We start from the raw sequence: 21,058 nt of genomic DNA, 5'->3' as shown, positions 1-21,058 counted from the left end.
AGTAGCACCTGACCAAGACTGCAAGGTGGTGTGTAGCAGGTAGGAAGGTCGACGAGGGTCAATGGGTCTCTGGTACGAGTGCCAGGAAGCGAAATGTCTATGGTGAAGAAGACTGCTGCACTGGAAGGGGGAATGGGGAAGACTATGTTACTGTAATGACGTCACAATCGACAATACCCGGACTGTACTTGTAGACATCCTCATTACACGAAAACTGTTAGCCCTTCTTCCACCTCCAGGCCATTCTATTCCTTGCCATCACTGCTGGCTCCATCACGACCTCTCTGCGATATCGTTGTCCCCCGCTTGATAGTGCAGATCACATACGATGCCAATCTTCACGAAAAGACAGGATCCTCAGGCGTCTGCCCCGTTGACTCGACAGCCGATCGACTTGAAGAAGCTCTTAGCGGTGTACGATGATTACCCGAATGTCACCAGCGCATTAGATGCTACCTCACTACGACTGGAAGAAGCAGAAGAAGCTACTAGGATAGCCTACGAGAAGCGAGACGATGCCGAGAAAGATCTGGCGGACGAACGGAAAGGCAGAAAGGCAGATAACGATCGAGCTGCCTCAGCTAAGGAGGATGCCTTGAAACTCGCTAAGAAGGAGAAGGCGGAAGCTGAACGCGTGCGAGAAGAGAGGATCAGGAACGAGCTCAACCCAAAGATTACAGACCTAGAGACGAAGCTCAAGACGACTACGGAGCACCGGGATAGACTGGACAAGGAATTGAAAGAGAAGAAGACCCAAATGGAGAACTGGATAACAGCGTTAGAGAAATTGAGCTTAGAGAGGAAGAGTGGGTATGAGAAGGAAAGGAAGGCGATAGAAGATAGGTGGGAGGCGGAGGCCAAGACGCAGAAACTTGATGAGGATATTGTGGAAGGATTGAAGAAAGCTTTGAAGCCGGCAGACACAACTTCTTTGAAGAGCAGTGCACGGAGCGTCAGGATCGAGGACGGTATATGACCCTTGAATGTGAGCACAGATCATAGCAATTGGAATCGGGCAGCCGGCTGATCGTGTCACAGGCCTGTGTATGGACTTTATAATGTCTGGCTTGCTTGCTTTATTGCGAATTCAACTTATCCTTATAATCTTTAGCGTCCCATCAACCCTCGAATACGCGTTTATGTATCACTTTCATCAAACCGTCATCAAGGAGAGCTCACCCGGCAAGGATGGATGTCATTGAGGACTGATACGCTGCGTGATCCGAAAGCTTGACACTCGGTAGTTAATTTATCGGTGAAGCCGAATCGCTGTGAGGAGGCAATCGTAAAAATCGACGAGCGGCTATGGAGGTTTCGGAGGATCAGCCAACGTGTACCAAGCTTCGTTGATTCTTGCGTTGGACACAGACAAGCGGATGACTGGTGACGTGATTCACATGTCCATCAGGACGAGCTCAAGCGGAGCGAGCCATCTTCTTGATAACATCAGCCTTTCCTAGATATTATGAGGGGGATTGGGACATGATTGGATCCCGCCGACGTTCCAAGAGGAATATGACCTCCTTCAGAAACGGTTTTCCTGCAATTATACAAAGACCATGCTGGCTCAATCTCTCCGACGAAAGATTCTGGATAAGGGCATTGGTAAGAGGGCTCCCGAAAGCGGACTGTGCGACTGATGCGATCGACCCATGAATTGAGACGAAGGCCAAGGCGACCCATCTGTGTATGCTAACGCGATCTGTCAAGTGAGCACTACTCCTACAGTCGATGTTGTTTTGCCATATGGAAGCGGTACGACTCAGTGACAAGATCAGCCTAGGCGGGTATTGCGGTCCGACACGGATTCGCGATTTATATCGCTATTCTGACAGTCACAACCAGAATATCTGTTCGACAAGTGGAAGAGCCCGGCCAACTTTGACCGCTAAAACGACTTGATACGAGGATATCCAATTGGCAATTTTCCTTCGTCATCTCATATGATTCGACTCGGGATATGAGCAGTCTGCGTATATCTTACCGAGACAGGCGGCTACAGGGACTCATTCGGCAATATCTGCCAACAAGTCGAGAGCAGGAAGATCATTCCATTTACAAGTCCTCTTGATCATCCACAGATAGCTTGATCCCTTATCTCGTAAGATTCTCGCTCATGAGCTCACTAGACTGTTCGAGAGTACTTTGGGGATGATATTATAACCAATCACTGAGCTATTTTCGCACGATACGGACTGAGAATTTCGAATTGCGGCACTCCGTCATCAGGTAAAAACAGCCTATCTATCTCTCTTTATCCGGATCTAAAATTCAGCTCCGCGATCTCTCGTAATTCCCGGATCTAAGCTTGCCCAGCTCCGTCTGTGGCTTTGGCTTTTGGCTTTTGGCTATGCATATGTGTTCGGTATACCTAGAAGGCTATATAAGGCTGATCCCTCTCACGTACGAGCACGATCTATTTCTTTCTTTCTACTCTACAATATCATACACAAAAGCTTGCTGAGAACGAAAGAGAAAACCGTCTAATTTCATTAAGTAAAAATGGCCGAATCGTTCAAATCCTCCATCGCGTTCCTTCGAACAGCCAACAGCGCCCCCACTCCTACCATATATGAAGCTAAAGACAAGATGGGTCTGGGTATATCGCCACCCCTCTCACCTCCTCAGTCAGATACCAAAAGTATCGATTACAAGCCTTCCGCTGATAATATCGTACCTACCAACAAGGAGATCAAGGTCAACTGGGAGGGAGGATACACTTTTGCGCCGATCAAAGAATGGCAAGTCAGTCGAGCTATGACCAAGCGATACGGCGATGATCTATACCGAACCGCCGTTTCCGATGTGGTGATCATCGGAGCGGGCAGTGCTGGGCTTACCTGTGCCTATGCTTTGGCAAAAGAAAGACCGGATCTCAAGATCACGATTTGCGAAGCCGGGGTGGCGCCCGGTGGAGGAGCTTGGTTGGGGGGACAGTTGATGTCCGCCATGGTGGTTAGAAAACCTGCCCATGAGATTTTGGCGGAGGTTGGAGTGCCCTTCGAAGATGAAGGTGATTATGTGAGCTGAGCTATACACTTCACACGACGCTGGAGTGACTATCATAGGTGCTGAAACGTCGAGACATACAGGTCGTGGTGAGACATGCGGCTTTGTTCACCTCGACAATCCTTTCGAAAGTGCTTCAATTCCCCAACGTCAAATGTACGTATACGTCTCTGTCTACCCCTCACGATGCTGATGATCGCGTCTTACACAGTGTACAACGCTACTGCTGTTGAGGATTTGATCACTCGGGCCGATCCTTCCAGTCCCACCGGAGTCAGGGTCGCGGGTGTCGTGTCGAACTGGTAAGTACTCGTAGAATCGATCGTGTTGCTTCTTAAGCCTCATGTCACTAAATTCGAAGTGATGTAGGACTCTGGTCACTCTCGCGCATGGTCTTCAAAGTTGTGAGTACCTAAAGACGCTTTGACGAAATGTACAGCTCTGCTGTGGCGCGAAACAAAGCTGATCTGGCAAACACTCACCTCACTGCAGGCATGGACCCGCAGACTATCACTGCTCCCCTTGTATGCTCTTTCGCCGGTCACGAGTAAGTGGTACTATGGTCTGACCAGTGGTTGTTTCCAGTTGCCAGTGCTGATAGACCTTCGTGACTGTGTAGTGGGCCATTCGGTGCTTTCTCCGTCAAGAGATTGGTCGCTACTGGCATGGTAGAGAAGCTAGGAAACATGAGAGCGGTGAGTGATTCTAATACTGTCTCTCAAGTAAAAGGCCTGTTGTGTTCCAACACATCGCTTACTATGGTTTGCGATTTCTCGTATAGCTCAACATGAATTCCGCGGAGGATTACATCGTGAACAATACCAGAGAAGTGGTACCTGGATTGATCACTGGAGGAATGGAACTTTCAGGTAAGTCGCAGACATGCATTGTATCCCTGTGACATTAATACTTCAGACCTTGAGCGTATCATGAACAATGAGCAAGATTGTTAACGGACTACGGATTACCATTACTGTTATCTGCAGAGCTCGACGGTGCCAATCGAATGGGAGCTACTTTCGGCGGAATGCTCGGTTCGGGATACAAAGTAAGTCCACCGCTCAAGCGAGATGAGCATCGCTTCCGTTAGCCAAGGGCTGATACCTGGTGTGCTTTTCATCGTCAGGCTGCCAAAGAAGCTATCAAGTTCCTTGATGCTCATCAGATTGTCGATGGAGAAGTCGTCGGTCGAAAGGAGACTGCTTAGTCCTGTGTCATCGAGTATGATTAACTACCGTGTTGGACTCATTTGACATTTGACATGTGAATGCAAGTCAAGTCGACGGAAAGGAGTCTTTATATTGCATTGGCTTTGAACAAGCGATGCATGTACGCATGTGCAACAAGCTCTTGCATGCATATTCCATGAGCTACGACTGTATCTACTGTACCTACTTTATCTGCTGTATCTACTGAAATGGCTCATACTTGATCTACTGGATTTTATACTGTATCTACTCAGCAACGCGAGTCTGGATTTATGCTAGACCGGCACTCGTCTGAGGAACCATCTCGCTCCCTACAGCACCATCATCGTTCCAATCACCCGTGAACGAAGTCGAAGTTGGTAATGCAGAAGCACCCGACGAGGTACCAGTGACCCACTCTCCCCATCCTTCAGCGGGTGTAGCGGTCATTGAAGCGGTAGGCAAGACCCCAAGGGCCGAAGTCGAAGTTGAAGTCATCATCGACGTAGGTATAGCCGTGGGAACGAAAGAGGGTTGGATAGGAGAAGCAGTTGTCATTCGTGATCCAGTCATTTGACCCCATGTACTATCAGGCTGCGGAATTACTTGAGACAGATCTTGCGCGATATTGTTGGCGGATGATTGGAGATACGACTTGTCGGTAGTACCGGCATACGACGGGCTACCACCCATCGATGAAGCTATAAGATCGGTAGCGTCTGGCATATTTGATAAAGGTGTGAAATCAGGATACGGGCTATTCCACCCTTGTCCCTCAGTTTCGCCTCCATCCAACCCGCTTGTGTCGATATCACCAGTGACACCACTGCTACTGTTGGCATCGTCGGCGTACAGACCGACGGTCGAAGCAGGTGACGTCAAAGTTCCGACTACCTGACCTGCGGAGTTGATAATGTACATCTTGCCTTCTACTTGCACCATCCGTAGACTGCTCAAGATTTGGTTTGTCAACCCTGATGATGAGCCTGCATTTGGAGTGATATCGGAAGCTAGTTTGAGAATCTGGCCCGATGAGAGAAGGTAGGTATTTTGACCGATCGATTGGACGATATTACCCAATGTCGAAGTAGGTAAATTCCCAGCTTGGTTTGCAGTAGCCGGAACGCCTTGTGCGAGGTTGTTCAAGCTTGCAGCAGGGTTGGCTGAGCCTAGTGCTCCGATGATACCGCCAAGAGGTCGGGTAAGTCCCCCCAAAGGAGTGGAAGCGGTAACACCTTGGACGGTATTGGCGAGAGATCCAACGGTGCCTGTGACAGCCTGTAATGGGAGACCATTGGTGATCCCGCCTAGGGTATTGGATAGACCTTGAAGAGGAGTTCCACTCGCCAGAGACCCGATGGGTCCCGTCAAACCTTGCAGTGGTAGTCCATTGGCGAGACCACCGACAGTGCCCGTAATTTGTTGAAGTGGGAGACCGTTGGTAAGTGATCCCACTGTCCCAGTCAAGCCTTGAAGTGGTGAACCGTTGGTCAGAGATCCGACTGTACCAGTCAAGCCTTGCATTGGTAAGACATTGGTAAGCGATCCCAGAGTGCCGGTCAATCCTTGTAAGGGTAAGCCATTAGTCAGACCTCCCATTGTGCCAGTGAGGCCTTGAACAGTCGAGCCAACCCCGACACCTTGAAGTAATCCACCCGAATTGGTATTAGAAGCACCTCCGACCAGGCCACCAACAAGAGGTAATCCATTGACCTGTTGAGTGACTCCTCCAAGTAGCCCGCCGACCAGGGGAAGACCATTGACTTGACTCGTTACACCGCCCAGAAGTCCAGTAGCCGCAGCTTGAGCCGTCCCTGCGACTCCCCCTAATATACCTTGAGCTTGAGCTTGAGCTTGAGCTTGAGCTTGAGCTTGGCTGGTGATGCCGCCAAGTACGCCTTGCGCTTGCCCCAGGCTCATACCCATACCCATACCTCCGCCATGCCCAAGTCCAAGAGCGCCGACAGCTTGATTTCCGACTAAGCCCGTCACGTCCGCTATGCCGGAATTGGCAGCTTGGGGCACCATAGGTACTGACGTCAGAACTACTGCGTTGCTCGGTATGGTAGGGTTGGAAGGGGATGGGATTTGGGGTAATTGTCGTTTGCCTAGTATGAGTATGAAGAAAAACGTCCATCAGCTTGTGATCTACTCCGGGCGGCATATGTATGAGGAAGGTATAAGGAAGGTACGAAAGAAGATAACTCACCAGGTCGACCTTTTCCTCCGATGCCTATCAATCCACCAACTCCCAGATCCAGCCCCAATCCATCCACCGTCCCTTGTACAGCATTCTGAGCTCCACTTCCGCCCAAATCGATATTGAGATTCAGAGGATTTCCCGCGATACCTAATAAAGGGGTTGATGGGGTTGTAGTCGTACCAGCACCTGGGATAGGGGAATCGGAATAATCATCTGGATTAGGTGATTTACCAACTACGTCCAAGTTCAGTTTACCCCCACCCCCGCTAACTTGTGGTCTAGGATTGAACTGTGATCCTGATCCTGATCCGAGGACTTGAGGGAGAGGCGCGCCGAATGTGCTGGATGATAAAGCGAGGGAAGTGAGCAAGATTGGGGTTGTTGAGAATTTCATTCTGGATGTGTAAATGGTAGCTAGTCTACAGGAAGGACACGGAAGGAGGATGGTAAAGTAGCTGTAAAAGATGATATGCTCGACCAGCGAGGAAGATAAATATGTTTAAATCGATAATAGTATGCAAGTGAGTAAGTAAGAAAGGTGAAGCAAGCTTGAGGGGAAACGATCTATTCTCGAACTATAATCGAGTGATTTATACTTGATGTTCGTTTTCGCTATGCTGCGGAACGATATCGTCAGGAAAATAGATGCAGAAAGCTAAAGATATCTGAATTCTGATCCGGACCAGAATCACTGATCTTGCTGATTTCGGTCTCCGTCATACCTGTGTCAAAGATAAGACTTCATCGTTGTCTTAGATAAGGACATCAGAGGTGGCTGGTCTACGTCAGTATACGACAAAGTAAGTGGTGTATCTTTAGCAGCTTGCCTTCAGGTCCTGCGTGATGCCATGTCGTGCATGTCTACGCTTCTTCGCCTTCAGCAACCTCCAACAACTTCCATCCGCTTGCCTTGCCCAAATCCTTGAGTACGCCTTTATCTCTCCACCACTCCAAGCCATCTTTGAGTAAAGCCTCGGTCACTTGGAGTGACTCCCTCAATTCTGCGAGTGTCCAAACATTCTTCTGTTCGAACAGTTCGATGATGGATGCTTGAATCGGATTGGCTTCCACCTCAACGACTCGATCTTCGAGCTCGATTGATAAATGAACTTCACCAAGAGAATGGAGGAAACGAAGGTGTTTGTCGGGCTTGAATTGATGGAATGCAGCTTCGTACTCTGCTTGAGCCCTGTGTCAATTCATTCTCTTAGCCTTCATTGCCCTTGCAAGGATAGTAAGAAAATCAGCAGCACTCACTTCAGTAGCTTGGGAGGTAAGACCAAGGATGTTCCCGGTATATTGGGCCAGAACATCTTGGAAATGACTAAAGGATGAACCGAAGACTGTGAAGCATCAGAATGATGAGTGATTGATCATTTCAACAGTCAATCAACCATGTAGAGTTATCTCACCTTGATATCACCTTGCACGTGATCATCTATCCGCTTCGAATCCGCCATATCCTTCAACATCACATCGCATACATGTAAAGCTTGTTCGCCGAATCGGAGTTTGAGTAGCTCGATTGTACGAATCTAAAATATGCCATCAGCGGGATCGCCGAGGGAAAGACAATTAGCGTTGACGAGTCTCACCTCCTTAACTGCATCATAGTCCTTGACGGCCAGTAGTCTTGTCGCAAGCAGCACCTGCAGTGCTTTGATGATCACTTCTCTAGTCTGGTAAATGCTGACCAACGTTGACACTATATCTCCAGCTTTCCCTGATCTGAACTCTGCCATAGGTTTGAATATCAGCACGGATAGCTCCATGGTACTGAAGAGATGAAAGCTAGCTGACTTACCAGGAGCAGCATCTACCGGTTCAGGATCCCATTTGGGATCTGACCAATCTTCTATTTGATCATCCCCTTCACCATCCTTGATCAAGCCGGCAGTCTCGTTCTCATCGCCTAATTCTTCGCCTTCTACTAGTGTAGCGACTATGCACTTGATCGTGTCGGGTCGATCTCGAAGATGTTTTCGTATGGGCGATGCCACTTTATGCAGAAGCACTCCTGGCGGGTCTAAGATACGCAACGATCTTATCGTCGAAATGTAGAGAGATAACACTAATTTGGTCTCGGCTCCAGGATGGAGGAGACGCTTGAGGATGCTAGACAAACATTGGTCAGCCTATATGTTGACAGGAGGTTGAGTATGGTGGTCGATAGTCCACTTCATCACTCACGCCGCATTGAGTTTGTTGACCAGTTCAAGACGCTGATCTACCTTGAAGAGGCATTCCTGCACCTCAAGTCAGCTCTCTTGCCTTGAGCAGTGTGCCCGCGATGAAGACTTACCTTCAAATCCTCCAAGGCAGCCATTGAATCGGGAAAATCAACAATGATGTCGAAAAGCTCATCGGTACTGATAAGACAGTCTATTGTGAGCGAAGCCGCATGATGTTGACGGGCAAATTGAATAGCTTACCGTATATCGAAAAAGCATTTGCAGAGATAGTAATCGAATCTTGAGAACATTGGCCGGAGAGCAGCTTGAGCGGCTTCGTTACCTGCAGAACGACTGCAATCAGCGGGCACATTCCGTGTAGACGGACTAGCACTCACCCTCGAACATCCCGCTCAACCAGTTGGCAACACCGTCTCCTACTCTCTGCCTCGCTCGAGTCAGCCGCCTCGAGTCCCACCCTTTCCCAGCTTCCTCCCTTGCAATCTTTTCGATCTCCTTATAAGCCACCTTGCTCAACGTCCCAGAGTATCTCGGAAAGATGCCTAACCTCGATAGATGCGGCGAGGGCGGATGGACTTTGTGGTAATTAACCGGCACCGATTGGAATAGTTGAGGAATCTGAGGCGGGTCTAGTAGGTGTTTAGGTAAGGATTCGAGTGAGATTGTGAGGAATGTAAGTAAGTGTTCTGGGAAAAGAGGGCTCAGAAGAGAATGTAAGAGGGAATGGAAGGTTGTAGTGAATGTCCCTATCAATTTTGGACTTTTGGAACGCATTTGTCAGCCTTTAACATGCTGAGTGATTCGTTTAATATTGAGATACTCACTCTTGAAAGGCTCTCAGAGGTACGCCCCATGCTCTTTGCCATACGGCGATTCTCTCTAGGAGTTCACTCATAGTGGACGACATCTGACCTTCATCTTCAGCCTCGATCAGGCTTAATTTTTCGATATATCGCTGTACATCCCGTGTGATGAGTGGGAATCTAGCCTCGACAGCGTCTATCATGAGAAAGAGGAATCTGTTTCAGCCGGAGATTTCTCGCTGCACGAATCTAGGCAATTGAAAAGCTCGCCTATGAATTCAGAATATAGAGATGGGCCCCTTCCATTCCTCAAAGCGATCTGAAAGGCCGATGATACCTCAGGTGTTTCGACTATATTCATTCGTTAGCGTTGCAATATATAGGAGAGGGAGGGGAAAAATTCAAACGCACTCGGCTTGACTGCTGATCTTGATAGCGTCACATTCCGTGGATGCAGGTAGTCTCTTGCTATCTTCAGCGCCTGTTCACGAATTAGGTCTGTCATTCAACCTTCGACTGAGGAAGAAGAAACAGAACATACATGAGCCAATTGCTCGTACTGCCTTGCACCTTGGGCCGAGGTCGATGGGAGGTTCCAGTCAGTCAATGCTGCTACCAAGGCCATCTTGTTGCGACTATGACTCGCTCGAGAGGCATTGATATCCTGGGATCGATAAGCAGTATACACGTATATACATAGAGCCTGTTGGTGGTCACCTATCATCAACAAACCTCAAAACGCGTCTGTCAACGACATCCACGTGGAAGCGGACCTGACCGCCTGTCATAATAGCTGCCACATATGAAAAAGGATATCAGGTGAAACTCCGTTCTTCTAATTAAAGAGGTCTTAGCTTTACAAACCTGTAACACAGCCCCTTACGCCGATGACGTTGTAATTTACCATTCACCGCAGCGTGTAACCCCTTTTGTTTGGATCATATAGGAATATAGGAATCAGCTGAATCAATTACATACGTGCTCGTATAGGAGTTGATGCTCTTCCTCTCATCTGCTGTGGTCTTGCTGCGATGAAGCACGGAAAAATTTGTTGTGCGCCAATGAATTATGCATGTAGTTTCCGAGCACAGCATGAATCCATGGATAGTGAGCGCAGAGTGTGAGCATATGAAAGTTGCCCTTGATTTGTATTCGGATTAGGAATAATTTGTAATATCAGGGGATTTTGTGTTCAGGGTGATTAGGGTGTTTTGAGTGAACCAGCTCAGGCGGAAACTAAGGAAAGTGGTTGTATGGTGGTGTGTTTGTTTTTTTCTTTCTTTCGTTGCTTTTCACCCTCACGCGTGTCACCGTACACCCACCATAGAAACAAAACACACCATACACCATAGCACAGTGAAACACCCATTAATCCATTCCTTCTTGACTTTACTCTTATCCATCCATCCATACAACAAGGTTCCGCTTTTTACTTCTTCTCCTTCTCATAGTCTCTCTTTCTCACCGTCTCGACGACACACAAGTCCGCTCATCACCAAGTGGTGGTCAACTAGAACGACGTCTGTATAGGATCATCGACTCTCGGACGATCAAGAAAGACAGTCAACATCGCGATTGACATAGCAAAGAAAAGAAGGATCAAAGGAACGGCAAATTACAACGCACTACCAAACACAGCGTATGACATCTCGTCTCATTTCATATCATTAATATCGTTTCAACGTAGTCAAGTGGGAATAGAAGGAGTGGATCGAGGAACTTTATCTTTGTAGGTGAGTCTTGCCGCAAAATACGATCATACGGCAGCCATCGTCATGGTTACAATCCCGCTTCAAACATCCATCTGAGCCTTGGTTTCTTGGCGGCCGAAGCGCAAGACACTGTATCCCACATCGCATACATCACTCGTTCCCTTCGTGTTCTACTTATCATCACCAACAGCATCGCCGGACGAAGCTTTCGATCGTGTATATGATAAACACGCCCCGCGCTGAAGTTCCGCTTACACAAACGTCATTCTACAGCTTCCAATTTCCATCATGTCATACCCCAATCCTCCTCCCGGACCGAAACATAATCCCTCTTCTTACTCCTCCGGCTCATCAGATCCATTCAACGGCCATCAACTCGGCTATGATAATGCTCCCCCGCTTCCAGGACATCCCGATGCTACCACCAACCCAGGTGCAGGTGTAGCACCTCCAGGTCAAGGTGGCCAATATGCCCCTTACTTTGATACTGACGCCGAGATGGAAGGCAGGATGAGAGGTGGTGGAAGAGGTGTTGAGACTTGGGCCAGTGATAGTGGATACAGTGGTAATGGTGAGTGGTCACCGTTTTTCCGGTGTATGTTTCTGCTCTGACATAATGGGACAGATGGTTACTACAACGGCTCAGAGTACCACGGTCAACAAGGTTACGTACCTTCCCGAGCATCGACGCCCACGTTCACTGAAGGCAGCAGAGATGGACATCGACCCAGAGAACCTTACCCCGCCTGGACCCAAGAAGCCAACATCCCATTATCAAAAGAAGAGATCGAAGACGTCTTGATTGATTTGGCCAACAAATTCGGTTTCCAGAAAGATTCATCTCGAAACGTATACGACTTCCTCATGATCCAACTTGATTCCAGAGCTTCTCGAATGTCCCCCAATCAAGCTCTTCTCACCTTGCATGCAGATTACATTGGTGGGGAACATGCCAATTATCGAAAATGGTATTTCGCCTCTCAGCTCGATCTTGATGATGCGATCGGTGCAGTCAACAACCCCGGTCTGTCCAGAGTGCGATCGGTCGCACGAAGGGGTAAAGGCGCCAAGGGCAAGACCGCTCCAGCTACTGCTCAAGAGAAATCCCTTGATTCAGCAACTAACCGATGGAGAACTGCGATGAACAACATGTCCCAGTACGATCGACTTCGACAGGTCGCCCTTTACTTGCTTTGTTGGGGTGAAGCCGCTCAAGTCAGATTCATGCCTGAATGTCTGTGTTTCATCTTCAAATGCGCAGACGACTATTACCGATCGCCCGAATGCCAAAATCGAGTAGAAGCTGTTCCCGAGGGTCTATATCTCAGAGCGGTCGTCAAGCCTTTGTACAAGTTCTTGAGAGATCAAGGATACGAAGTTGTTGATGGACGATTCTTGAAGAGGGAGAACGATCACGATAAAACTATCGGATATGATGATGTCAACCAATTGTTCTGGTATCCTGAGGGAGTTAGCAGGATAGTGCTGAACGACAAGGTGAGCCTAAGATTCACCATCATTCAACGATAAAAGCTGACCCTGTTTTGCAGACTCGACTCGTGGATATTCCCCCAGCTCAACGTTTCATGAAGTTCGACCGAATTGATTGGAACAAGGTCTTCTTCAAGACGTATCTCGAAAAACGATCTTTCCTACATCTACTGGTCAATTTCAACCGTATCTGGGTACTGCATATCTCCGTCTTCTGGTTCTACACTGCTTACAACGCTCCATCTATCTACGCCGCTCGAGGTTCGACAAAGGCTACCACACCCATGGCTTGGTCTGTCACTGCCTTGGGTGGTGCTGTCGCTTCTTTAATCATGATCGCCGCTACACTCGCTGAATTCTCTTACATCCCCACGACATGGAACAACACCTCCCACCTGACTCGAAGATTGATATTCTTACTCATCATCCTCGGTATCACCGGTGCGCCAACTATATATATCGCATTCTGGAACCAAACGGGTCAAGTCTCCCTCATCCTGGGTATCGTCCAATTCTTCGTAGCTGTGGTAGCCACAGCAGCGTTTGCGACTTTGCCCTCTGGAAGAATGTTCGGAGATCGAGTCGCTGGTAAATCGAGAAAGTATTTGGCCAATCAAACCTTCACGGCATCTTACCCCAAGCTTCCTCGAAACAACCGAATCGCTTCCTTCTTGCTCTGGATCCTGATTTTCGGATGTAAATTCACCGAATCCTACTTCTTCTTGACCCTCTCCTTCAGAGATCCCATCAAGGTCATGGTTGGAATGAAAGTCCAGAACTGTCACGATAAATACCTTGGAACCGGTCTTTGCACCAACCAAGCTGCTTTCGCTCTGACAGTCATGTTTGTCATGGACTTGACTCTGTTCTTCTTGGATACTTTCTTGTGGTATGTCATCTGGAACACGGTATTCTCGATCGCTCGATCTTTCGCCATTGGAATGTCGATCTGGACGCCTTGGGCGGATATCTTCGCCAGATTACCAAAGAGGATTTACGCAAAGGTGCTTGCTACCGCAGACATGGAAGTCAAGTACAAGCCAAAGGTAGGTTTCCCATCAATTTGATAGTAAGTAGACTCAACGCTCATTGATTTTCTGTAGGTCTTGGTATCGCAAGTATGGAATGCCGTCATTATCTCGATGTACCGAGAACATCTCTTGTCGATCGAGCACGTTCAGAAATTACTCTATCACCAAGTCCAGTCTGATCAACCTGGTAAACGGACACTTCGAGCTCCAGCTTTCTTCATCTCCCAGGGAGATAAAGGTGTCAAGACCGAATTCTTCCCTAAAGGATCAGAAGCCGAACGACGAATCTCTTTCTTCGCTCAATCACTTACCACTGCTATCCCCGAACCTATACCTGTAGAAGCTATGCCGACCTTCACCGTACTTGTTCCCCACTACTCCGAGAAGATCCTGTTATCGCTTAGAGAAATCATCAGAGAGGAAGATCAGAACACGCGAGTCACCCTTTTGGAATACCTCAAACAACTTCATCCTATTGAATGGGACAACTTCGTTAGAGATACTAAAATCTTGGCTGAAGAGTCTAACATGTTCAACGGTGGTAACCCATTCGGCGGAGATGAAAAGGCTGAAGCTAAGAAAGCGGATGATATCCCCTTCTATACTATCGGTTTCAAATCTGCCGCTCCCGAGTACACCTTGCGAACTCGAATCTGGGCTTCTCTTCGTGCTCAAACCCTTTACAGGACGGTGTCTGGTTTCATGAACTACTCCAAGGCTATCAAGTTACTCTACCGAGTCGAGAACCCTGAAGTCGTCCAGCTTTTCGGAGGAAACACCGATCAACTCGAACGTGAACTTGAACGAATGGCTAGACGAAAATTCAAGTTTGTCGTTTCGATGCAACGATACTCCAAATTCAACAAGGAAGAACATGAAAACGCTGAATTCTTGCTCCGAGCTTACCCCGACTTGCAAATTGCCTATCTAGATGAAGAACCACCTAGAAAAGATGGCGGTGAATCTCGAATTTTCTCCGCATTGGTTGATGGACACTCTGAAATCTTGCCTAATGGAAGACGAAGACCCAAATTCAGAATCGAACTACCCGGTAACCCGATTCTGGGAGATGGTAAATCGGATAACCAAAACCATGCTATCGTTTTCTACCGAGGTGAATACTTGCAATTGATCGATGCGAACCAAGATAACTATTTAGAAGAATGTCTCAAGATCCGAAATGTCCTTGGAGAATTTGAGGAATTCCGAGTATCCAACCAATCCCCTTACGCTCAAAACGGTCATCAGCAATTCGAGAAATTCCCTGTCGCTATTCTGGGAGCTAGAGAGTACATCTTCTCTGAGAACATTGGTATTTTGGGAGATATCGCTGCTGGAAAAGAACAAACATTCGGTACCCTCGCCGCACGATCCTTGTCTTACATCGGTGGTAAATTGCATTACGGACATCCTGATTTCCTCAACGCAATCTACATGAACACTCGAGGAGGAGTGTCAAAGGCTCAAAAAGGTTTACACCTGAACGAAGATATCTACGCTGGTATGATGGCTTTCGGCAGAGGTGGAAGAATCAAGCATTCCGAATATTACCAATGTGGTAAAGGAAGAGATTTGGGTTTCGGTACCATCCTGAATTTCCAAACTAAGATCGGAACTGGTATGGGAGAACAGATGTTATCGAGAGAGTATTACTATTTGGGTACCCAATTACCGATTGATAGATTCTTGACTTTCTACTACGGTCACCCAGGTTTCCATATCAACAATATTGTGAGCGAACCTGTCCAATCCAATCATTCGTGAGTGACATAAGCTGATTGTGCATCATTTGTCAGCTCGTCATGTGTTCCGTACAAGTCTTCATGCTTGCCCTCGTCTTCCTCGGTACCCTGAACAAGCAATTAGTAGTCTGCAAGTATAACGCATCGGGAGATATTTTACCTGGACAAAGTGGTTGTTACAACTTGCAACCTGTCTTCAAGTGGATCAAGCGATGTATAATCTCCATCTTCATCGTGTTCTGGGTAGCCTTCGTACCTCTTTTCGTTCAAGGTGAGTGATGCTCCCGATTTTCCCTTGCTTTCTGGATAATCATAGCTGATTCTCATTTTAACACAGAACTTACCGAGCGGGGTGCTGGTCGAGCCATCTTGCGATTATGCAAACACTTCTTATCCCTCTCACCGGTCTTCGAGGTGTTCTCCACGCAGATCTACATGCACTCTATCTTGAATAACTTGACTTTCGGAGGAGCTAGATATATTGCTACAGGACGAGGATTCGCGACTACTCGTATCTCCTTCAGTATATTATAGTGAGTTAACCTTGCAGGTTGGATTACCTGCTATCTTGTCACTAACCACGTTTGGCGCGACCAATAGCTCTCGATTCGCTGGTCCATCGATATACCTCGGTCTCAGAACATTGGTCTTGTTGCTCTACATCACTTTGTCGGTATTCGTGCCCCACCTGATCTATTTCTGGATCACTGTGGTCGGTCTCTGTGTTGCTCCGTTCCTATTCAACCCTCATCAATTTTCGTACTCCGACTTCATCATTGATTATCGAGAATTCCTTCGATGGATGTCTCGAGGTAATTCACGAACTCACGCCAACTCATGGGTTGGATACTGTCGATTGTCCCGAACACGAATTACCGGTTTCAAGCGAAAGAGACTTGGTTTACCCTCTGAAAAGCTTTCTTCCGATACGCCCAGAGCACCATGGAAGGCTATCTTGATTGGAGAAATCATCGGACCGATCTGTCTCGCTGTTCTCTTCGTCATTTGTTACCTATTCGTCAAATCGTTCACTGTTGAAGGCAGAACCCAACCCGGTCTTCTTCGAATTGCTATCATCGCCCTTGGCCCGATCGTGTGGAACATGGCTTTCCTCATCACCCTGTTCCTCATCTCGGTATTCCTTGGACCGTGCTTGAACAGCTACACCAACCAATTCGGAGCTACCATGGCTGCCATTGCGCATTTCGGTGCTGTTGTGGGTATGATCGCCTTCTTCGAATTCCTCTGGTTCTTGGAATTATGGGACACGTCTCATGCGGTATTGGGTATCATCGCCGTCATCTCGGTGCAAAGGTGTATCTTCAAGATTCTCATCGCTGTCTTCCTCTCAAGAGAATTCAAGCATGATGAGACCAACAGAGCATGGTGGACTGGTGTATGGTTCAACAGGGGACTTGGATCTCACGCTCTTTCTCAACCTGCAAGAGAGTTTGTCGTCAAGACCATCGAGATGGGACTTTACTCTGCGGACTTTATCGCTTGTCACTTGCTCCTCTTCTTGCTTACCCCGCCGATGTTGATACCCTACTTCGACCGTCTACACGCTACGATGCTCTTCTGGTTGGCCCCTTCGCAACAGATCAGACCGCCTATCTACAGTTTCAGACAAAGATCACAAAGAAGGAAGATTGTATTTACTTGTGAGTGTCGCAGTCTACTCTCCCCTTTCTTCGTGCCTTTGATATCCTTGGCGTAGCATTTGTGTATACTCCAGGATGAAGCTGATAATGGCCTTGTCTCCGTGTATAGACTCAATCGTATACGTCCTTATCCAAGCTATCTTCGTAGCCCTCATTGTCCTTCCTCTCTTGTTCAAGGGAGTGATAGGACTCACACCTGACGACGTACCTTTCGGCGCCGTCATCTAAAAGAAATCCACCTCAATTCGAAGACTCAGCATAGCATTCATCCTTTCTTCCCCTCCAAACCCAAACACACAGACACACACACACACGCACGCACGAAACGACTTCTTTGCATAGTTTGAACAGTAACAGTAACGGAAAAGAAAACGACAAAAACCAGTATAGGCACAAAGCAGAAATTTTTATGGACGTATGGACAATTCATCTTATTCCCATTCTCTATTTCCATTTTCCATTTTCCATTTTTGATTATTCATTATCAACGATTTCTCCACCGAAGGTTACGAGTCTAAGTACCTTGATTTCTCTAAATCTACCCACTTATGCGCGTAAACTTGGATAATATACCCCCACTATGACTAGCTGTCTCGACTAGTTTATAACGTTCTCTAGATGAAGAATCGCTTTGACATGAGTTCTGGCTCTAGCGGCAGCGATAGCTCCAGTAAGATGTGTCATGTCTTTATGAATGTCTCTTATCTCGAAATCTGCATTTGCATTTGTATGTGCATGACTTGCAAGACTTGCATGACCTGCACAAATTGGAATAAATCTCGATCGGAGTGATTACTCCGGGCAACATAGACTACACAGACTAGGGTGAGCAGGTAAGGAACAGTCGTGTCAAGCCGAATAAGTAGGTTGACTAGTATTGGAATTCGATCATTCCACAATCATATCTTAGCTGATGAGAGGAGGAGAAGAAGGAGAAGAAGAAGAAGAAGAACCGAATAACTTATTGACGAAAGAATGGGACTAGACTTTTTGATCCGAGTTTCATCTTTCCCCCTTTGCCCTTGCCCTCGCTTTTGCCCTAACCCTTACTTACTCTTGGTGACGCGTATGATTTACGTTAGAAGGGTGTTCGGAGAGTGACTCACGACTCACGCGTCGTCGATCTTTGTCTTACTTTTTACTTTTCAGTTGTTTTTCCTGAATACGAGTAATATGACGATAACACGAGAATACGATAACGAGAATGCGAGTTACCGATTTTGAGGAAGAGGAATGGAGGAATGCATGAACGGATGATATACAGCTATAAGTCTTGTCAATTATCGAGAGGTATCTCTCTTCTATATGCTGTAGTCTGCTTGACTGTCTTTGTCTCTATTTTGGTGGACTTCCAACATCACCTCGACGACACCGTTCCCTCTTTATACCGACACTCATCAAAACCATACCTTTTCATTAGGCTATCCAGACGAAGCAGAACTAGATTGGCCAGGGAGTGTCGAAGATGCACATCTCCAGCGGCACCACCTTGTTGTCGCTTTGTACCGTATTATTCTTGCGACAAATCACGGCCTGGACGGATCCGTAAGATATGATATGATATGACGCGTCCTGGCTTATTATGCTCGACGTTAACCTGGTTCACTTGGATGTCTTGCAGGTTCTTCGTCATTCAACATGGGCCGGATATCATCACTAGTAGGATTGATCCTGTGATTTCACCTGGAGGAATATCGTCTCACGGTAAGTTCGCTTCTATTTCTCTCGTCATCGCAACGATGACCTCAGCAATAGAAGATGACCGTTCAATTTCACTGCAGTTCATTCTATTGTCGGATCTTCTTCGTTCAAACCTACCTACACTTATGAAAACTCCCGGGCTGGAAGGTGAATCTTTTTTTTTTTTTCGTTCTCATGAGACTGCGGCCGGTACTAAATCAGAGACAGATGCACCACAGCAAATATCGCGATTGATCATTCGAATTACTGGACACCGCAATTGTATCGAAAGAGGGATGATGGGAAATTTGATCTTGTGAAGATGAATAGGGCGAATACGTATTACTTGGTCAGTGTCTCTTCTGAGGAAGATCAATGACCATCACATTATCGGTACCACCAGCTGATGTATGATATTGCTTCCCATTACTATCCGATAGATGCGCAGGTATGTCTGACAATTATCATCCGGCCTGGACGTTGTCGCAATAGTCAGATGCAGCTGACACAGGTCATCGCACAGGGGAAGCCAGAGCGAACAAGTGTACGATTTCCCACCTGGATTCAGGATGGTAGCTGGAAATCCCTCTCGAACAACCTACAATGCCTCTAATTACGCCGACAAGGCCATCTCGTATGTCTGTCTAGGTGTGAATGGTGCGCCGGAGACTGGGGCTTTCCCAAAGCAGAGTTGTCCAAATGACCTGTGAGCTCAACAGGCTTGTTTTCTTTTTCTCTTGATAAAGCTATACTGTAGACCAGTGAACTGGTATTGACCAGTACTTCATGCTGATCACGTAGTCGAGCACAAGTATTCTTCCCGAATTGCTGGGACGGCATCAACACCTACCTCCCGAACTCCGCTCACGTCGCTTACCCGACTTCGCAAGGATACAACTCTGGTGGACCATGTCCCAAAACGCATCCAAAGCGAATCCTTTCTGTGTTTTACGAATTCCATTTTACGGATAGATTCACGTATAAAGATGGGGCTCGAGTATGGGCGACGGGAGACGATGTTGGGTATTCACTTCATGCGGATTTCACTATGGGCTGGCCGAAAGGATTTCTCCCGACGATCTTCCCATACGGAGAGAAATGCGCAGTAGACTTTTCGTTGGAGAATTGTCCGCCTCTGAAACCTCTAATGACGACCAATGGGAGTGCTTGTACCCCTGATCCCGGATTTCAGATCGTCAACGAGGTGAGCATACCAACTCTGCACGCGGCAAGTCTCTTTATCGAGCTTAGTATTGACAAATGATCTATGATGCGATCGTGGATAGGACATCGGTACGAACAATCCGATCGCTAAATTACCCGGAAACAATCCAGTGTGGGGAAGAAGTGGGCCCAAGAAGCCGGATCCGCATTACAAAGAGACTGCTCAATTCGTCACTTCCACCATTCAGAGTACGTATCTGATTGTCTTTGGCCGTAAAATGCTCTAAAGACATTATTGGTGGGCTGACTCACCTGATTGCTCAGTCCCCTCTGGATGGAAGAAACTGGGATGTTTGGCTGAACCGTCCGGATCCCGAGCTTTGACAGCTGCCAGAACCACTGACCAAGCTATGACGCCGACCAAATGCCTGAATTTCTGCGCTTCGAAAGGGTACTCGCTTGCTGGGGTCGAATGGTCTGTCGGTGAGTCTGACCGTCTTCACTCATCCGTTTGTAGATTTTCGCTTCTCTCATCGACTTTGTAGGGAAAGTGATGACTGAGCTGGCTTGATTTGCGATGCTCCGCAGAATGCTACTGCGGTAATTCGTTGATGAAAACCTCTCTATCCGCAATCAACGATCAACTGGCATGCAGTATGCCTTGTAATGGCTTGGACTACTCTGCAGGATACTGTGGAGGATCATCGAAATTAACTATTTACCAGAAATCCGGCGGCTCGGTTGTATCGTCTTCATCGACTTCGAAAGCTACATCCTCAACATCAAAAGCTTCTACTTCGACTGCCAAAGCCACTTCGACGAGTAAAGCTACTTCCACAACCACAACCAAGACTACGAGTAAAAGCACGACCAAGACTTTCACAACTACAGCCAAACAAACTTCAACCGCTGCCAAGACCTCTTCATCAACACAGAAAGCGACTTCTACTTCGAAAGTCAATTCTTCGGCTAAGAGTACGTTGAATATTAAAGGATCATCTTCGAGCAAGACCAGCTCAGCGAGTACTGCTACGAACACGAAGTTGGCTGGTCATAAGAGGCGTCCAGTGCATTGAGCTGCTTGCTTAATCGATTGCATCGTCGTAGAAGTCACATGTCGTGGTCTTGTTGATCGAGGTTTGTTAGACTGTGGGATCCAGTGGATATCTATTATGTTCCGGTA

General features: G+C 47.4%; 6 protein-coding genes across 6 annotated transcripts; 4 read left to right on the top strand and 2 right to left on the bottom strand.

The window, feature by feature from the left end:
* Window positions 1-328: 328 nt before the first annotated feature.
* I303_106900 (uncharacterized protein) lies at window positions 329-976 on the top strand (the record flags this gene model as incomplete). Its single annotated transcript, XM_018411720.1, has 1 exon — window positions 329-976. The coding sequence occupies one exon, from the start codon at window positions 329-331 to the stop codon at window positions 974-976; it is 648 nt and encodes a 215-aa protein (XP_018258921.1).
* A 1,526-nt stretch (window positions 977-2,502) lies between these two features.
* On the top strand, window positions 2,503-4,216 carry I303_106899 (thiazole biosynthesis enzyme; the record flags this gene model as incomplete). Its single annotated transcript, XM_018411721.1, has 9 exons — window positions 2,503-3,021; window positions 3,093-3,165; window positions 3,221-3,311; window positions 3,379-3,413; window positions 3,502-3,556; window positions 3,629-3,704; window positions 3,791-3,878; window positions 3,996-4,057; window positions 4,136-4,216. 9 exons carry the CDS (start codon window positions 2,503-2,505, stop codon window positions 4,214-4,216), a joined length of 1,080 nt encoding a protein of 359 aa, XP_018258922.1.
* A 271-nt stretch (window positions 4,217-4,487) lies between these two features.
* On the bottom strand, window positions 4,488-6,793 carry I303_106898 (uncharacterized protein; the record flags this gene model as incomplete). Its single annotated transcript, XM_018411722.1, has 2 exons — window positions 4,488-6,304; window positions 6,406-6,793. The coding sequence occupies 2 exons, from the start codon at window positions 6,791-6,793 to the stop codon at window positions 4,488-4,490; spliced, it is 2,205 nt and encodes a 734-aa protein (XP_018258923.1).
* A 467-nt stretch (window positions 6,794-7,260) lies between these two features.
* On the bottom strand, window positions 7,261-10,019 carry I303_106897 (uncharacterized protein; the record flags this gene model as incomplete). Its single annotated transcript, XM_065969467.1, has 13 exons — window positions 7,261-7,588; window positions 7,657-7,742; window positions 7,812-7,934; window positions 7,995-8,134; window positions 8,204-8,514; window positions 8,590-8,645; window positions 8,702-8,768; window positions 8,832-8,913; window positions 8,969-9,351; window positions 9,416-9,590; window positions 9,665-9,745; window positions 9,806-9,875; window positions 9,936-10,019. 13 exons carry the CDS (start codon window positions 10,017-10,019, stop codon window positions 7,261-7,263), a joined length of 1,986 nt encoding a protein of 661 aa, XP_065825539.1.
* A 1,375-nt stretch (window positions 10,020-11,394) lies between these two features.
* Window positions 11,395-17,259, top strand: I303_106896 (1,3-beta-glucan synthase component FKS1; the record flags this gene model as incomplete). The annotated part of the gene is made up of 8 exons (XM_018411724.1): window positions 11,395-11,677; window positions 11,732-12,603; window positions 12,657-13,643; window positions 13,701-15,359; window positions 15,425-15,641; window positions 15,708-15,903; window positions 15,971-17,031; window positions 17,141-17,259. 8 exons carry the CDS (start codon window positions 11,395-11,397, stop codon window positions 17,257-17,259), a joined length of 5,394 nt encoding a protein of 1,797 aa, XP_018258925.1.
* A 1,237-nt stretch (window positions 17,260-18,496) lies between these two features.
* Window positions 18,497-20,951, top strand: I303_106895 (uncharacterized protein; the record flags this gene model as incomplete). Its single annotated transcript, XM_065969466.1, has 9 exons — window positions 18,497-18,576; window positions 18,653-18,735; window positions 18,813-18,879; window positions 18,940-19,060; window positions 19,245-19,417; window positions 19,513-19,915; window positions 19,998-20,124; window positions 20,200-20,358; window positions 20,464-20,951. The coding sequence occupies 9 exons, from the start codon at window positions 18,497-18,499 to the stop codon at window positions 20,949-20,951; spliced, it is 1,701 nt and encodes a 566-aa protein (XP_065825538.1).
* Window positions 20,952-21,058: the final 107 nt, after the last annotated feature.

Source organism: Kwoniella dejecticola, chromosome 8 (assembly GCF_000512565.2).
Source record: "Kwoniella dejecticola CBS 10117 chromosome 8, complete sequence".
In the NCBI taxonomy this organism is placed as follows: domain Eukaryota; kingdom Fungi; phylum Basidiomycota; class Tremellomycetes; order Tremellales; family Cryptococcaceae; genus Kwoniella; species Kwoniella dejecticola.
The sequence above is the reverse complement of the archived record's forward strand: the minus strand, read 5'-3'. Positions and strand labels throughout refer to the sequence as shown.